At 45.7% G+C, this 16,923-nt stretch overlaps 1 protein-coding gene across 1 annotated transcript in view; it reads right to left on the bottom strand.

Annotated features, from left to right (window-relative positions):
- LOC144101835 (uncharacterized) overlaps window positions 1–2,007 on the bottom strand; it is a 32,175-nt gene extending 30,168 nt beyond the window's left edge. Inside the window, exons 1-2 of the mRNA XM_077635054.1 lie at window positions 1,570–2,007; window positions 274–412 (exon numbers count right to left, since the gene is read on the bottom strand). Of these exons, the coding sequence (XP_077491180.1) occupies window positions 274–412; window positions 1,570–1,596 (166 nt within the window). The 5' untranslated portion in view covers window positions 1,597–2,007. The remainder of the gene's footprint in view (window positions 1–273; window positions 413–1,569) is intronic.
- Between the last annotated feature and the right edge of the window lie 14,916 nt (window positions 2,008–16,923).

A 16,923-nucleotide genomic window follows, 5' to 3' on the forward strand; every position in this document is an offset into this window, starting at 1 on the left:
CAGGATAACGACCAGCTGCGGTTGTTTAAAGTTCTTCCTCCTCCTATTTATGGTCCGCTAATCAACTCCACACCACTGTAGCAGTAGTCTCGCGCTGTTAACATAGTCACTCTGAAGTTTTATTCCGTTGTCATACGAAAGCTTTTCAGCGAATCTAGGGAACGTCCAACGACATAACGCTAACGCTGCATTTGTTTCCCTGCGCCTTGCTCTGCTAGGACCTGAAGCCTACAGTTTGAATTCAGCGGATTGTGTGGTAACGGTGGTGCATACTTCCGCCATAGAAGATGAACATCATGGGAAACATGGCGGCGTTGGTGCCACCCGCGGTCATCATGAACAGCGTGACCAGCTTGTGAATGCGGCTCTGGTAGGTGCAGGGGCTCTGCGTTGCCACATCGTCCGGCGAGCTCTGTATGAGAGACGCGGAAGAGGAAATATTTTCTTGAGAACACTGCAGAGAAGCGAACTTACAGGTTTGGTTTACCTAAATATGTATGCTGTGCTGAAACAGGCGAGAAAATATCATGTGCTTTGCTCTCGTCGCATGTGGGAGGATTAATGGCATACTGGGGCTCTTGGCGGAATGGGTTATTTGCACAACTCATTGCTGGAACTCTTTTTCGGTATAGAAAGGCTGAAGAATGTCTTCCTCCCTTTTAAAAAACAACTTTCTTGGGAGTAGCAAAAAGGTGAGGGACAATCGTCTACTTAGTTGAACAGCTCTTGATTCACTGGGAGACCTCAGTTTTATGCTATGGTTCTCTAACGGAGATATAGGGCTACAAGAGCAGGTGATAAGTGTGTGAACAGTTCTAATAGCGAATTATATACAAGTAAGAAGTAAAGAGGTGGGCGGTATACGGAATGAAATGACAAGGCCAATTGAATAAAACACCGGCTCTAATCATCACGCGCATAACGTTACCTACAGATGAAACTACTTTTCATTTACGATTGGTACTGATTGGCAGCCAGGCCACTACTCGGTTATTTGAATTGGGGACAGGGTAGAACTACAGTTGGAAGATATTAATGAAAAATTATTATACGTTCAGAGCTTAAAGGTTATACTCTGGCTGACTTATGCTTAGGAGGGCTTATTATTCGACTACCCAGCAAGAACCTAACGACCTCTAACAAAACAGCTCGTAGTGAGGAAAACAGAGCTCATGGTTACGACATTGGCCCCTTTCTGAAAAGAGCTCCGGGCGGCAAAAATCGAGGCCCCTCTGGCTCACGCTAAAATGCAGATGAGTGTGCAAGATTCTAGGAGAAAAAAATAGACTGCCAGTACTGTGGCTCTTAGAATCTACAGAAAGTCCCAACTTCCACTCTAGCATGGTCTTTATGCCTCTGGCCGACCTGGACAGTGTGTAGCAGATGAGGGTGGTAATTTCTTCTTACAAGATAGTGATGACTGTGGGAATTACTTTGCTCCTAGCAAGGAGATAAATAGCCGAAGCAGATAAAAGAAAGGCTCGGACGGCGATGAGACTACGGCTAACCCGGAAGGAGGTCTTTTGTGCCACAATCGCTGTGGTAAACAACGGAAGGGAACCAACTCACCTGGCTTTCTTCGGTGCTCTCGTCCATACGCGAGACGCTGGGTGACAGCGGTTCCCTGACAGCAAGGGTGGGAGGACAGGACAGTGACACCAGGTTCGCTCGAAAGCTGTCTTCTTCTGACACCAGGAAAGACCCCGTGTCTCCTCGTGATGATCGTCTTTCTCATCTATCACGCGCTTTGTGAATGCGATGCTGTTGGCAGCTGGCATGGCTACAGACCCCGTGCTTACAGTCAGCGCTAGTAAAATCGAGACAGACGCAGACCTAAAACTGGCTCTCTTCTTTAGTTTCGGATAGATAAGCATGTTTTTTTAATTTTATTCTTGGAGTGACGTCTACAGACGGAGATTTACCTTCGGTTGGTGGGTTTGTCAGATTATCCGCTACCGTAGTACCTGGCAAACGAGAATATTCTCACTCTCTGCTAGTCTGTGAAACAAATCAGAATCGTATAGTCCAGGGCCGTATTTCTTTCAACCCGTACGTTAAGAAATGCTTCTTTTATTACTAGCCAGATAAGCTTATGGTGACGTGGTCAACGCGCACATTGGCGGTATTAGCAACACAGACGAAGAAGAGGGTTTGCCGTAGTCTGAGTTCCCATGGAATATATCCGGTGGTGTAAATCAAGGCTTTGTGAGGTGTAAATGACGCTTCTGCGATGCAGAATCCTTCACTTAAATTTGTACTTATGGAGATGTGGGCTCGCTGCGACAAACCTTTGTGTATCATGTGGGCAAGTTGAAACAATAGATAATTTTTCTCCTCTCTTGCCGGCGGTTCGCAGTTCAGAGGAAACAGTATTTGGAGGTCCCTCTTTCGAGGTTAGGACTCCCACGGTCCCTTCCAGTTATTCTTTCGTTCGGTGCGAGCTCAAACGGATTCCCGTTAAGCAGTGTCTGCGGCTACTTTCGTGAGAACATAAGTCCAACTGATTGATTACCTTGTTAGCTGTATACAAAATTTTGCCGCATGTCCAAAAATGCTCGATTCTATTCCTGGTAATTCAAATTTTTTAAATTCATTTGACTGTTCCAATTTTTATATTAATTTAGTCTTCCCACGACTACTTTTTTTCCGCGCAAATACCTCATTGGGATTATCTACTGAACCTTGGCCAGTCCCCCTGCGTGGGTATGTGCCATGCTTACTAAGGAGAAGAAAAAGAAGAAGTAGACTGACGCGTCACTGCCTACTTCACGAAAATGAGTTCGTCAGGTAAGCGTCATTGATACATTACTCCACGGCTTCCTAACTTCCTAAATAGCCGCTATCTATAGAGCACACTAAATTACCGATGTGAGGGAATTAGTGAAAGGTGTTTCTAAACTGCAGTTCTGTGGGTGGAAATCAACCAGGTAGCTGTGTGCAGCTCTCTCCAGTAGATATTAGCCAACTCTCAAATCGTGGAGCAACGCGCGCAGTAATAGCAGGTTTCATGGGTTTAGTCGTGTCTCAATGCTTAGCGTTTGCAGGATCCGCCGCGTTGGCTCAGTGGCAAGTTCTCTCGGTTATTGAGCCGAAGGGCACAGGCTCTATTCTAGGTTTGGCGGTCGCTTTTCGGTTGGGGCTAAACGCAAAAAGGCGACCATGTGATGTGCGATGTGAGCGCAGGGTACGGAACCACAAGTGGCCGGAATTATTCAGGAGCTTTCCATTACGGCAATGCAGTGTCATACTATTGCCTAGAGGGAAAGCTGGCGGCGCTGCACGTCAGCCACCATGGACGCCCAAAGCATCATGGGCCGGTTAGCTACCTGGTGCGGGACAGTCGGAATTTTTCGAGAACACAGAGTGGCGTTAGTGAGGTGTCCCTATTCCGTCCATGCTCAGACTATGGCTCAGACGATTTTGGCGTGAACGTAGTGCGCAGAAGCCATAGTAGCGAAAACGCAACACCACACGACGCCAATAAAAAGGTTTCTGTTTTCCGAAATGCCATAAAAGCCTCTTACATGTATTTAAGCAACAACATTTTTATGAAAACATAGTCATTTTTTAAAGTGCGCCTGTTAAGTGCGAAATATTAGTTTCTGTGGTGTGCAATACTTTGCGAATAGGAAAGCAAGCCATCTGTTATTTTCGACAAACTTTGCATTTACGTGCCTTTCTGCTCATTTGTTGCAATTTATACACAGGATACTGAATGTTAGAGCATTCTTGACAATCGAACAACGTTTATTTATGCATTATTTTTTGGCCAAAAGTTGTTCTTCTGCAGTCGGTAGCTCTCCGTTCCATGATGCTTAGAGCGCCCATGGTGGCTGAAGTGGTCTTAAGGAAGCTCCATGCAGAGTCCGGTAGATGGGGCGCCAGCTTTTCCTCTAGGTAACAGTAAGAAACTCTATGGTTACGGCGCCCCCTTAAACCTTTTGTCCTTTACTTTTTATCCGCAACTCTTTCCTCTTAAGTCATCCATATAATACTTGTAAGCACGCGCCTATTACCAATGGACAGACTGTTTTTCTCGTCCTGGCATGCTTGCTGATCAAGCTTTTGCCGCTTTTCCTGTGGAGGGTATTTTTTCCATGTCCATGAGAATTAGAATAGTAAGGTATTGCGTATACAGGCTGATAAGCTTTCTAGCTTAATTCTCGCACTTTCCTACAAGAGACAAATATATAGTCACTTGATGCTCATCTGCCGCTTTAGCATTTGTATTGCCTGAGAAGGTGTTCTGTGCCCCCTTTACAGGTACAAGCGGCATATGCACCTCTGCGGCCATACTGGCACTGTCAGGGGCATCATGGTTACTCCGGCTACTGTAGGCATACCGGGCAATTCTGAAGAAAAGTATTTTTGAGTGAGAACCAGTTCATGAACGTACTTTTTTTCATACGTGGCTATATTTCGCTATCAAAATCAATATATCAGCGGAACCCCTGTCGGCAAGCCTGAATTTGTTTGTACTAAAGTTTTTGCTGTTAGTCAAAAGCGTTCCGCATTGGTTTTCTATGGCAATCTTAACTGCTCGATGTGAGCGATGGAAACACTACAAAAGAAATATTTGGTAGGCATCGGAGGAATATTTCAATAATGTTCAATGTTTTCATAACAATATCTAGTAATGTCTCGATATTCAAAATTTTTGTCCAAGAACGTTGGACATGGATATGCATAGGCATTCCTCGGTTACCTTAGCCTAGTTTTCATATTGCGCTTAGTGCGTACTTTCAATTTGTGCACATGCCTAATTTTGTATTTATTGCTTTTTACTACCTGCATTGTTTTGCAGCATGCTCGATCTTCTCTATGCTTCAGCTCCTTACTTCTCTGAGGTTGCGCTTATTTGCTAGCTTGACAGCGCTGAGGGTCCCGTTTTTTGAAATATCCTTCGTCGTCGTCTCTGACGGCGTTGTCTGCAAGCAAACAGGTGTTTCTTCTGCCAACTAGGTCACGTCATCTTATGACGTGATAAAAACCTGCCCACCGGACATAGAACAAGCTGCCCACCGTGACAGGTGGCATTTAAGTTAATCAATGCTCACGAGAGGTTGCTCGTAGATAGGAACCTGGATCTCAGAACCTCTGCCGGTGGCTGCATTTCAAAACAGCCACGAGACGGGGCGGGGGCGCATCTCTCAACTCCTGCACCACTGCGCCAGGAGTGGTATGGACAATCCATACGATCTCTTAAAGTAAAGTGGAGATTTATCGTGTCTGCGAAGGGACACGCAAAGAGGACCCCTGGGTGCTGAAGGAAGGACAGCGTCAATGCAGTCACGTGACAGGTGTCACGTGGTGTCATGTGGAAGGTAATGTGACCTACTGACCTCCTCACAATCTGCCCACCGTAGCAGGTGGCAACTGCCCCATCGGACATTTCATCGACGCTTTGCAGACAATCCGTTCGGCAGTGTTTGTGGCGTTTGTGAACGTAGCCATGCAAAGGAAGCTTTCGCTTCTAATCAGGGCTATCCAAAGTTTAAACCACAGCTAATTTTTTTTGTAACTTTGGTCACCATAGAGAGTTTGTCAGGGTCGTGCCTAGCTACACTGTCTCCTCGTTCTATTGCGCACTCTGGGATAATATCCATAAGACTACAGTTCCTTGTTTCTACGCTTAGTCTATCGTCCCGAGTTGCACTAACTTCCAGCATGATGTCACTGCAATGCGCTAAGCTGTAAAGTCCCAACGCAATTCGTTACAGGCATTCTAGAGAGGAGACAAGTAACAATGATTAACGCATTATATTTTCATCGTCGCAAACAACTGTTGATCAATCTCGCACTTAACCGGGGTAACCGTCCTGACTGCTGTTTTATTGTTGTGCAGGCATATCGTCTAATGCAGTTTTTCATTAAAGTTGGCTTAGCTATCGAATGTTCAAACGTTTTATTCGCAGAGTGAACGCTCTTAGAACTCCTAGAAAGGTTAACATTTTGGTTACGTGAAAACTTGCTTTCAAAGTTGGCTAACTGGCTAGTGCCCGAAGGCCACACTCAGTCTTCGCGTGGGAACGACTGTGTGTGGTCTCATGGTGACTGACCGACGCCAGCACTCTCACCGCTCACAAAGCAAAACAGTTGTTACTACACTGAGTGGATTATGGACGACGGCAGGTGACCATGAAAATGTCTGCGATGCCATACACCTTACACTATTTGAACAAAGCTCCGAATGAAAGCTTGGTTGTAAATGTGTTGGCTTGTTTCTGGAAGCCAGCCCATCATGGCGCCGCCTTTCAAGGAGGTAGTCAGCTATGGTGGCACTACATTGCGTTTTCGCGTAGCCGTGCGGTGTCCATATAACGCAAGGGGCGTGATAATGCGCTCACACCAAAATTTTTACATACCCTACGATTTTAGACAAAAGATTTTTTGAACGGGATGCCTTTTACGAACGCACTTTCTTCTTATAATGTTAGATTTCACTGTAGCAATAAACATATCCGTAGATCACCCGACGGCAGTCTTGGATTTTTTTCTATTAACATTTTTGCTATCGTCAAAAGCATTCCCCATTAGTTTTCTATGGGAGTCTAAACTGTTCGATGTGACTGATGGAAACATTTTAAAAGACAAATTTTGCCATAAATCGGAAGAATATACCATTCCCTTCAATATATATTGAAGATTATCTTAAAATTTTCCAATTTCCGAAATTTTTGTGCGAAATTGTTGGACGTGAACTAATCACACGCCGGAAAGATACAACTGTGTCATGGGGGGTTTCGGAATTGGTATGATGAAAGAGCTGCCTCTGCTGTAACCGCGCAGGTAGAAGATTGTCGGTGAGGAGGCACATGACTCCAAAAGAGGAGGGGTCAGTCGTGCTCTGGACGGCTCCTCACGAGGGACGTGGGACTCGCGCCTCTGAGCTCGATCTCTACAGAGGCTGGCCGTGCCTACGAGCATATCTCCTGCTTCGCCTCCACGCCGCACCGACGAAGGCAACATCGATGAGAAGACATGATGTTATCCTTCAACTCTTCTCTCTACCTACGCTTTCTATGATGTGCCTCTTTTTGCTGGCGTTGCTACTTTGCTGCTTATAAGTTTCCGCATTGATCGTTTGAGCGTTTGTTGTCACCTTTGCACATGATGTATTTACTACGGGCACAAAATAAAAATCTAAATAAAGACCAACACCTTATAGTGTCCGGCCCAAGCTACTTCTACAAGCTGTACGTAAAGCTCGTGTTTCCTTACTATGAAGAGAGCCGTGGCTCTCTATCTGACATGGTGTGGGCATGCCAATCCAGTCCCTACTTACCTCCCCATCCCACCCCCACTAAAGGGACAAGGTAGGCCTTCCTCCTCGGATGGTCGCTGATCTGGGCCAAGTGGCCCTTGACCGCTGTGCTCGCGAGGTGGCTGGCACTTTCGGCGGCGCAGAGGTTGGCAATTTGCCATCTTCACCAGCCTGCGTCTTCTCTGTGTCAATAAAGATGTTCCCCAAGCAAATCAACTAGCGTCGCCTTTTGTGCGCTCCTCAACGCTGTATCTTCCGATCAATATAGGCTGTGTGTAACAGCGCTGCGGTAAACAGGGAAAACTTCATTACAGGCGGGCCTGTAGGGGCAGTGCTGAACGCGAAAAATAAAGTTGGCAATCGGGCGATTGCAAAACATGCTCAGCAGTGGAGTGCAACAAATTGTCAGCACTGATTTTAGCCGATACGAAAAAGTCAATAAAAATTAAATTCTGCTTTTTTCAGTTCTAAAAATGTTCAAAAGAAGGCGTTAGTAAAATAAGATATGTGCAATTGTGCTCAAAAATATGATGCCCCCCCCCCCCCCCCCCGTGGTTCCGAAACATACCGCCCTGCACGGAGACGCCACCTCACGAAGCACTATTGGGTCAGCCTCGACACCAGGATTGCCACGTGAAGTCGGGCACCCATGCAGAACGGCAAGGTTTGGAACGCCAGGGAGAGGGCACCGCGCTTTTGCATATAATATTACATTTTCGTGCAGAAACGTGAAGGCAAACGAAAAGGGTTCAGCTTAAGTTAAGGACAACAGAGGGAGCAATGGAAAGAAAAATGATAGGTGGAAAATTAAGGGAGCGGACAGGGTGGGCGAGGGAAGAAACGCAGGTTAGTGACATTCTAGTAGAAATCAATAGGAAGAAATGGAATTGGGCAGAAGATGTAATGGTCCGTTACTGGTGGTCCTTAAGGGTAACGGAGTGGATTCTGAGAGAAGGCAAGCGTAGCAGGGGTCTGCAGAGAGTTAGGTGGCCGGATAAGATTAGGAAGTTTGCAGGGATAGGGTGGCCGCAGCTGGCAAAGGACAGAAGAATTTGCCTTTCAGTGGGCGTAGTTAGGCTGATGATGAAGAGTAAATTTTGCGAGTTTTAACGCACCGAAGCGACACATGGGTGTAATGAAGGGCTCCAGGCTAATTTAAAGTACCTCAGGTGATTAAATGCGCCCTGAGATCACACAGTACACAGACGTTTTTCTGTGTCAGCTCCTTCCAGATACGGACGCCTTGACCGAGTTTCTATCCCGTGGCTTTTCAGTAAAATCAAGGAGTTACGCTACAGCGTAAGGGTAGTCAGCGCATGTTACAACACGTGGCACATGAAACACAGCAGCTTTCGCTGCTGTGTTGTCACGTGCGCAGCACTGCTTCAGTTTTTCGTCAGGATTATTATCAAGAATACGTGGACTTTTCAATGAATTCTACCACAGGTGATTGAAAGTACATTGCTCACCCGTGTTGACGGCGCAGACTACAAGTCCCAGCAGGCAAAGAGAGGCTCTTCATCTTAGGAGATGTTCGAGGTTCACTCAACTTTCGTGCAACTTTCGTTCACTCAACTTTCGGGCAGTGGAGGAGACGCCACTTTTTCTCCAGCTGGTCTTTCTCTCCTGATCTCTATATTGAAGGAAATAAAACTGTACTTTTTGTTTTTTTTTTCCCGCAGGCCTGAGCACACTTGACGTTGCAGAATTGAAGAAATGTTGGCATCTACTTCTTAAAACATATGCGTCACATCGCTGCCCTTATTTCTTCTTTTTTCCTTCATATATGAGTTGTTGATGATTCGCAATCGTGCAGTCATGATATCGGGGCCTTTCTCCATTCCCCCCCCCCCCCCCCACGCCCACCAATATCGAGAAACAGACCCACGATAGATCTTTAGTTCGTGATTACGGAGAGTGACGAAAATTCAGAACCGTTTCAGAACCACGACTGAAAGAGCCAGCTTGTCTAGAAAGCCCCCAGGTGGAGTAATCGAAAGTGTCGACCGAGACAAAAGCGCTGGAGCATCGTGAGTGCTTTGGCAAGGTATTTAATATTTTTTTCATAATTTCAGCGTATCCTCGCGACAAATTTGTGGCCTTCATTTTGAAATATTTCTCCAACTTCAGGGAAAGCGAGTGTTATTCGCCAAGACACGTACAGGGGTCACCCTGATCTATGACGCTCTAGGCTACTCCTAAGAGGCGATAGAGGAGGAGAGAGGCTTATGATTGGAAGCATAACGGGTAGAAAACATCGGCGAACACGTATGCGCAGATACGTCCACAGAACACCGGTTGATAGCCGCGAGTGGTCACCCGCGTCTTGCACGAAACAAAGGTCTGTTTAAACTGCTTCGACAGCATTTCAAGCCTCAAGCCAAATGCACCTTACGATTTCTTTAAGCTTCAATCTTTGTCAGATTCCCGTAGGCGATTTAAACGACAACCACGTCGGCGCACGTCGCATTGCTTATCTTTATACTTTTTTTGCATGAACATGATTAAATCAACCACCGGTAGATCTCCCAACACGCTGAAGAAAACGTCTCTGGGGTCGCAAATTTTTAATATGTTGTGAATGTGCAGTTCTGTCGAGGTGCCCTGAAAAGAAGAAATAGAAATTTCATCCGTAACGAATTTGAAGCACCTGAGAAAATGTTTACAGAGCGAAATTGCCAGAAAGAAAACAAGGTGAAAAAAGGTTTTCAAACTAGCAGATACACGAGGCCCGACCTTCCTGTTTTCTGCTCTAAGCGGCCACCGGTATACGAAATAAGGATTTTACGTACATGGCGAAATGAATGTGAAATCAAATTACTGCAATCGATCTAACTGCAGGGAAAGAGTACAGCGAGTCCAAGTGGCAGTTGAAAGTTGCAACTGATGCGAAACTTTGTAATATTTCCTATAGTTATGCATATAGTGGCACCAGCACGTGACACTAACATGCCATCATAAATATCTCCAAATAGCGAGAAAACCGTGCTGAAGAAGGCCTACAGGGCTTTTAGATTTATGGCTAAGCGATAAATAAAACACAATGACAGCCTTTTTTGGCTTTTGTTAACATACGTAACACATAAAACATGTCTATTTCTGTCACGCAGTGTTTGTACGCCACTAGAGGCTTATATTAAAAGCTGTCTTCGACGACGGCTTTCATTCTTCAAAGCTGTGAAATGCAGTTGACGCACGGAAACAACTTTTCGCCTGATATATGCGTGCGCTGCAGACGCGACAGCCCACACCGGCCTCTGAAAGAAAAGATTTAGTTTCCTGGAGATCCCTGTAAAAGCCTTGCAAATGGACACACGTTTAAAAACAGCATTATGTGGTCGAAGTTTCACTACGAGCTTTTAGAATTCTTAAAAAGTGAAAATGAAGAGTTCGCGAAAGCCGTTTCCACGTGTCGGTTATACGGCAAGGCGAACACAGTATCAAAGAAACATAGCCAATAATTCTGGACAAAAGCATTTTTGAGCGGGAAACTTTTTATGAACGCCATTTATTCCCATAATGTAAGATATCAATATAACAATCAATATATCCGCAGATAGCCCGACGGCAGCATTGAATGTTTTTTTCTTTTGAGGTTTTTGCTACTGTAAAAAGCGTTCCCCATTGGTTTTATACGGTAGCCTTAGCTGTTCTATAAGAATAATGAAAATACATTAAAAGAAAGATTTTGCTAAATATCAGAAGAGCAGACCATTGCCTTCAATAGTTTCGTGAGATTATCTTATAATTTTCAAAAATTTTTGCAAGAATTGTTGCAATTGTCCTAAGCAAACGCATTATGAGTTGAAATCAATTCTAAATGATTTGAATTCCGGCAGTCAACGCGCATGTTTCCTGTGGCGTATGATGTTCCGTCAGCTACGTCAAGACGCTTATAACAGTTTTCCTCTCACTTTTGGCCATCAAAGCGGAAGAAACTACTTATGCAACTGCTACGTTACACGTAGGAAAAGTTGTGCGTTGGTAGCCGCCATCTTGCGTGTGTGACTGCGTAGATAGAATTGAGAAAAAAAATCTTCGGGAGGATAATGTCAGACAGCCCATGTGCAAGGGCAAGTGAACCGAGTAGAGGAACGTCGGAATACTACCACCTTCACTGTTCCCATATAAACATGCCCGCTGACGGCAGCTGCAGAGAGCTTCAGTATCTGCAATTAGTTAATTAGGAGACACTTTCGCTTTGTGCCATCGCTGGGATAGTGTGCGCGAAAACCTTATGGTGTAGTCGGCCGTTACGCGGGATGGCCCGAGTCTGGCGATACTCGGGATCTCCACGAGCACTGGCGACGCCCTCAGATAAAATAACTGTGCTATCAAGGCACAAAAATAATCTCTCTGTCCGCCTCCAAATTCATTGGGTAATCTAGAGTCGCTCTGGGTGTATCACCACCTTGGCATCACCTCACGGGCATTGCGAGTGGTCGTTGTTGTTGCTGTTGTCTTCTGCTGGAGTGGACATACTCCCCTGGGGGATTGGCCAGGGTGCCTTGTACGGGTGGTCGACAAAGTGCTTCTTTCGTGATCAAACTGCCGGTGCTTCCTTATCTTTGTTCATCGTTCCACCAAGGACATTACCTGTGCAAATAAGTTATGGAAGCGAGGTTTTCTGTGCATTTTTTTATTACGCACTTCAATATACTTTATAAGCCTTTTACAGTTTGCAAGATGAGCACGGAATGCCCTTTAGAATAATTTGTAATGCATTTCGTTTTCGTCTGTAGCGCGAGGGAACGCTAGTGACGCGTCAACAGCTGGAGTGCTTTTGACATCGCCCGGACACTTCAAGGGGGGGGGGGGGGGGGGTATTCCGGGCAAGGGGAGGCGAAGCGTCCTCTTGTCACGTGACTTCGCAGATGGCGCAGGTTATTAAAGTATAGCGGTAGTTCTGCAGGTTAGCTTTGCGTAGTTATGCGTGAACAATGGTGACACAGCGTTCATGGCAGCGCCGGAGAAGTGGCGAAAAGTTGTCTGTTTCTCTACACCTCGTTGCAGCCGCTTTTGTCCGGCAATAGCTGTACTAAAGTTTGGTATTTAATCAACAGCGGCCACTTTTGCACCTTCAATCGGTGCGGAACAAATTTATTGATGGTTAATCGATCGTCGCTCACCTTGAAGTTTGGATGCACTGATTAACTTCACCATTCCAAATCCAAACCTCACAATCGCTAGTTAGCTTCTGATCATCCATGTATTAATTCCAGTGTCTTCTTTTGCAACATTAGTTGCTAGATCGGGAGCTTATGTCAGGTGCACTTGAAAAGTTTTAAGACTACGGCTAGGCGTACGCGGTTACTGAGGATTATTTACGCCATTAGTGGAGGCAATTTTGTAATGACCGTTTAGCGGAGGTTACGGCTGAGGTCTAGTCCACTTCTGAGTATAATTTAACAAATTTCAGCTTTCACGCTAGTCTATGATTCAACATTAGACAAAACAATGACATGCAGAGTGACAGGAAAGTTCAGCGATTCAGCTATAGACAAATAATATCAAACTGAAGTTCAAACTTTTATGAGATGCTTGTCCCCGTGCAGTTTTTCCGGCCGCAAATTTATTTCAAAAAACAACGCTCGCAGAGCATACACCATAATCAAAAAATAAAGAACTTCCAGAGCAAAACTACCTACCTAAGTTGTCTTAAGTAATTCAGGGTGTAATGTTTGCTTACACTCGTCCTCGGAGTTGAATTTGTTTTCTTGTTTAAGATGCACTACTTGGAACCTTACCTTATAGCGAATGATGTATTGCGTCTTTGAATTTCCAAGTGTTGGTCATCGCTATAAATGGTATTGTTTTGATACCGCGCCTATGCACCTTTAAAACATTTGAGCTTGTGAACGTGCGTGGTTGATTCTCTGTTCACAGTTTCCTAACTCTCCCCACATAATCTCGTTGATTCTTTAATGAGGTATACAGATTAGACTTCGAAGGAACCTTTATTTCAGTCAATGCTCCTTTGGCAGATCCCACGGCGTCCGTGATGTGGCAGCGAAGAAGGAAAAGTTCCTTATCATAAGCACGTCCGGCCGTCGTTGCAGGCAACGCAAGCCACAACTTCTGCAAAGCGCGTCGGAGACGTCTCTTATAGACTGGGTCATAGTGCTGCGGTGGCTTCCAATCAAGCAGCCTGAGCCGACGTCTCCCTGTAAACTCCCGATCCTGTGGAATCCGAGTGCACAAAGGACTTTCTCTTATTGTTATTAGTGATCATTAATAATAAAACAACGGGAATAAAACAACAGTACGTTGCCAGCCGCGGCATCTGCCATCAAAACCTGAAGCACCTGAGCTGCGGTTAGCGGTAATTAGACGTATAGGGAGAAGACAGTGATGGGGGAAAAAAGCTGAGAGCGACAGTGAGAAAGGATAGGGGACGGAGGGATGTATTAAAGAACTGTAGAGAAATTAGTGTCACGCCCGCAGCGATAGTCTATTCGAGAGGGATAACACAGCCGGCGGGCGTGCACTTTCGCAGTCAAGTTCACAGAAGCGAGTTCTAATGCGCGGGAATGTTTGCACAATGTGCGGACATATATAGATTGTTTTTCACCGTGCGCCTGCAATGTCCGGGCTCTCGCGCGGTCAGCTGCGTCACTGCTGCCCAAGCATTGCGGCCGCGGGGCTGGGCGCACATAGTTTAAAAACACACACGCGCGCAGTATACAGTGTATACACGTGTGACGGGCGTCTCCCTGATAGGCGCATGTTGAATAGCCGCGGATTCTGTAACACACGGCTTCTCTCGCTGTTGTGGGCTAGCCACAGTAAGTGGGCCTGCTTCTTCTGACCAGAGCCGGCGACCGTCCGGTCCCACCGGGAAAAGTGCGTTGATGTCAAGGAGTACAGCCTTTGGCCGCACGATGGTGGCATCGCGCTCCTTGGCAGGCTGGTCGTGATGGGTAGTAGTAGCGGCCGCAGGAGGAGGCGGTGCCATGGTCCGTGAATCCTGGAGCCTCGCCTGTTGCTGCTGTGGCTGCTTTGGTTGCTTGGGTGGCGCACCGATTCCACGCAAGTGAGACTGCTCTGTGGCTCCCTGCGCTCCTGCTGTGTACTGTGCGCCACCTCGGCATAGACGATGGCCCTCATTGCCAGCTTAGAAAGGGGCGGCCTGAATGTGGCTGGTAGTGCAGCCACGTGGCGCTCGTGCTGTCATTGCGGGCAGGTAGGGTCCGTGGCCACGTGGCGTCCACCGCAGTTGATGCAGCGTGGTGTCTTGCTCTCGCAGGCAGCCACATTGTGAGGGTGCCTGCAGAGGGTACGGGGGAAGGAGCGTGGCAGGCCGCAGAGGCGTAGCCCCGCCTTCCGCACCTCGTGCACTGCGAGGGACTCCTCTGGCGTGACTCCTCTGGCATGGCGTGACAGCCATGCGCCACAGGTGGATCTCGGCGTGTGCCGGCGGTGTCGGTGACACAAACTCAATGCACGCTGCGCAAGAGCTACGCCGACACGACCGGCACCTCGGACTCCACCGCGGCCAGCATCTGGTCCAAGCTTGCAGGCCATGCAAACATTTCAAATATTTCTTTGTGGATTTCACTTTGCGAGTCGGCGATGTTGAGCCCGAATAACAAATGAAGCTTATTGAACTTCAAGCAAGCACCACATTGCGATCAAATTTTGAATCCGTGGGTGTTCCGGAGTTTTGCACTTCTTGAGATAAGGCAATTTCTTCGGCACCGAGTGACCAGGATCATTGCCATGTTCGAGAGTACGTAGTTATGCAGATATTCTCTTTTTGATAGGTGATCAAATCTGCCCTGCGCTCAAGGATCGGATACGACCACCTCAGAGCCACAATGCGAATGTTCTCCGCTCAAGATATAACGCCAAATATTGTATCCCTTGTCGCTGCAAACCTTTGTCAAGCCACCTCAAGAGTGTAACATGCATAGACTTGAGGGACAGTTCCTGCGATTAAAAAATATAATTTCGTCTTGAGAAGAAAAATAAACTTCGTAGTATATTTTATTTAACAAACTGTAAGATTGACACTTTTTCCACAATATTTGCCTCCAAACATACCCAGCACTTCTGAACAAAATCAATTTTTTGGCAATTTTTTCGTGTAATGTAGGATTTCACTATAACAATAAATATATCTGCAGATCACCCCACTGGAGCCTGGAATTTTTTTTCTATTAATGTTTTTTCTGTCGTCGTCAAAAGCGTTCTCATTGGATTTCTATGGGCGTCTCAACTGTTCGATGCGACCGATGGAAACACTAAGAAGAAATATTTTGCTACATATCAGCAGAATGAACCATTACCATCGAAATTCCCGTAAGGTATCGTACAAATTTCCAAGGTTCAAAATTTTTGTCCTGAACTGCTGGACATGACCGCTGCCCTCTTTTTGTTAATATCCGGCTTCTGATCCCTGGGAGACCGATATTGTATCCTTGCGGAACGCATAGCTGTCTGAGTTTGAGACCCCTAGGTGTACTAGAGTCTGAAGCCGCCTATTTGCATTTTGCTCTGATCCTTTCTTTTCTTTTGCTCTCCAAAATTGGTCTTTACGTGCTTTTGCTTTTATGTATTTGATTTTATAGATCTTAGAGCATTTACACAAAATCTCTACACTTCGAGCCATTTTTAGGTTTTGTTGCATCATTTATTTCATTTATTAAAACTAGGAAAAACTACCCTTATATGCCGATGCGGCACCTCTATATTATATATAAAATGTTGCATATATATATCCGTGCCTGTCTTAATTTCAGTATACTGCAAAGTTTTCCGTTGAACGGGACCCTTAACACTATTGCTTTAAAACAAAAGCCGCACTTGCAGACTAAATATAGAGCACACAACCGTTAGAAGACCTCGTGTCACAGAAGAAGAAAGAACGCATTGCATCAAACCAAAGCTGACCAATTACAGAGCAACCTATTGGTGCGTTAGCTGGGAAAAACAACTTTCTGGACATAGCTGGTTGTGGCAACGTTCTGCGGATGCGTTTGCGAAAAATGAGCATCTTCTAAAGGGATTCCAAGTTTTGTGTTGGGATATTGTTGGGACATTTTTAGGAGGTGATGTGGTTGATGCGCGTGTTATTCGTTAAATATTTAGGTAGAAGTAGTGTGGTACATGGAACAGCCTTTATTTGACTGCGTGTTGCATGAATATAATGCTGATATGAATTTGTTCAGCAATGCTAAAGACTGAAGTTATGAGCTCGAAATAAACGCAGCCCATTAGGATACTGGAAAAAATAATGGCACAACGTAACGCCTTTTAGATACCGTGCGAGGGGCCAGTTGCGAGACGGAAATCTTTACGGTAAATTTCTTGAGGCAGATAAAAAACGAGAAAAAGGAAAGTGTGAGATAAGAAACGTTTAGACATGGCGATAATGAGCAGGCGATGGTGAAGACAGAACCTTAAGCTACAGAGGTTTTCGGCCTTGACTCCTGTTATGCAAAGGCGGCAAACACTCGCAAACACCTGAGTGTGCATATTCGTTTGGCAGCCGCTAGACATTTACTACCAACGTACATAGGCATGCGTGCTTTCTGAGGTGTTACCATGAGCAAAAGTTCCAGGACGAATCCTCTGGCACAGGGTCAAACTTTGGCTCACATAGAAGGTAAAGAGAGCTATGTACTAGTTTATAAATATTCACTATGATGCCTTGATTA

This window comes from Amblyomma americanum, chromosome 8 (assembly GCF_052857255.1).
Source record: "Amblyomma americanum isolate KBUSLIRL-KWMA chromosome 8, ASM5285725v1, whole genome shotgun sequence".
NCBI lineage: Eukaryota > Metazoa > Arthropoda > Arachnida > Ixodida > Ixodidae > Amblyomma > Amblyomma americanum.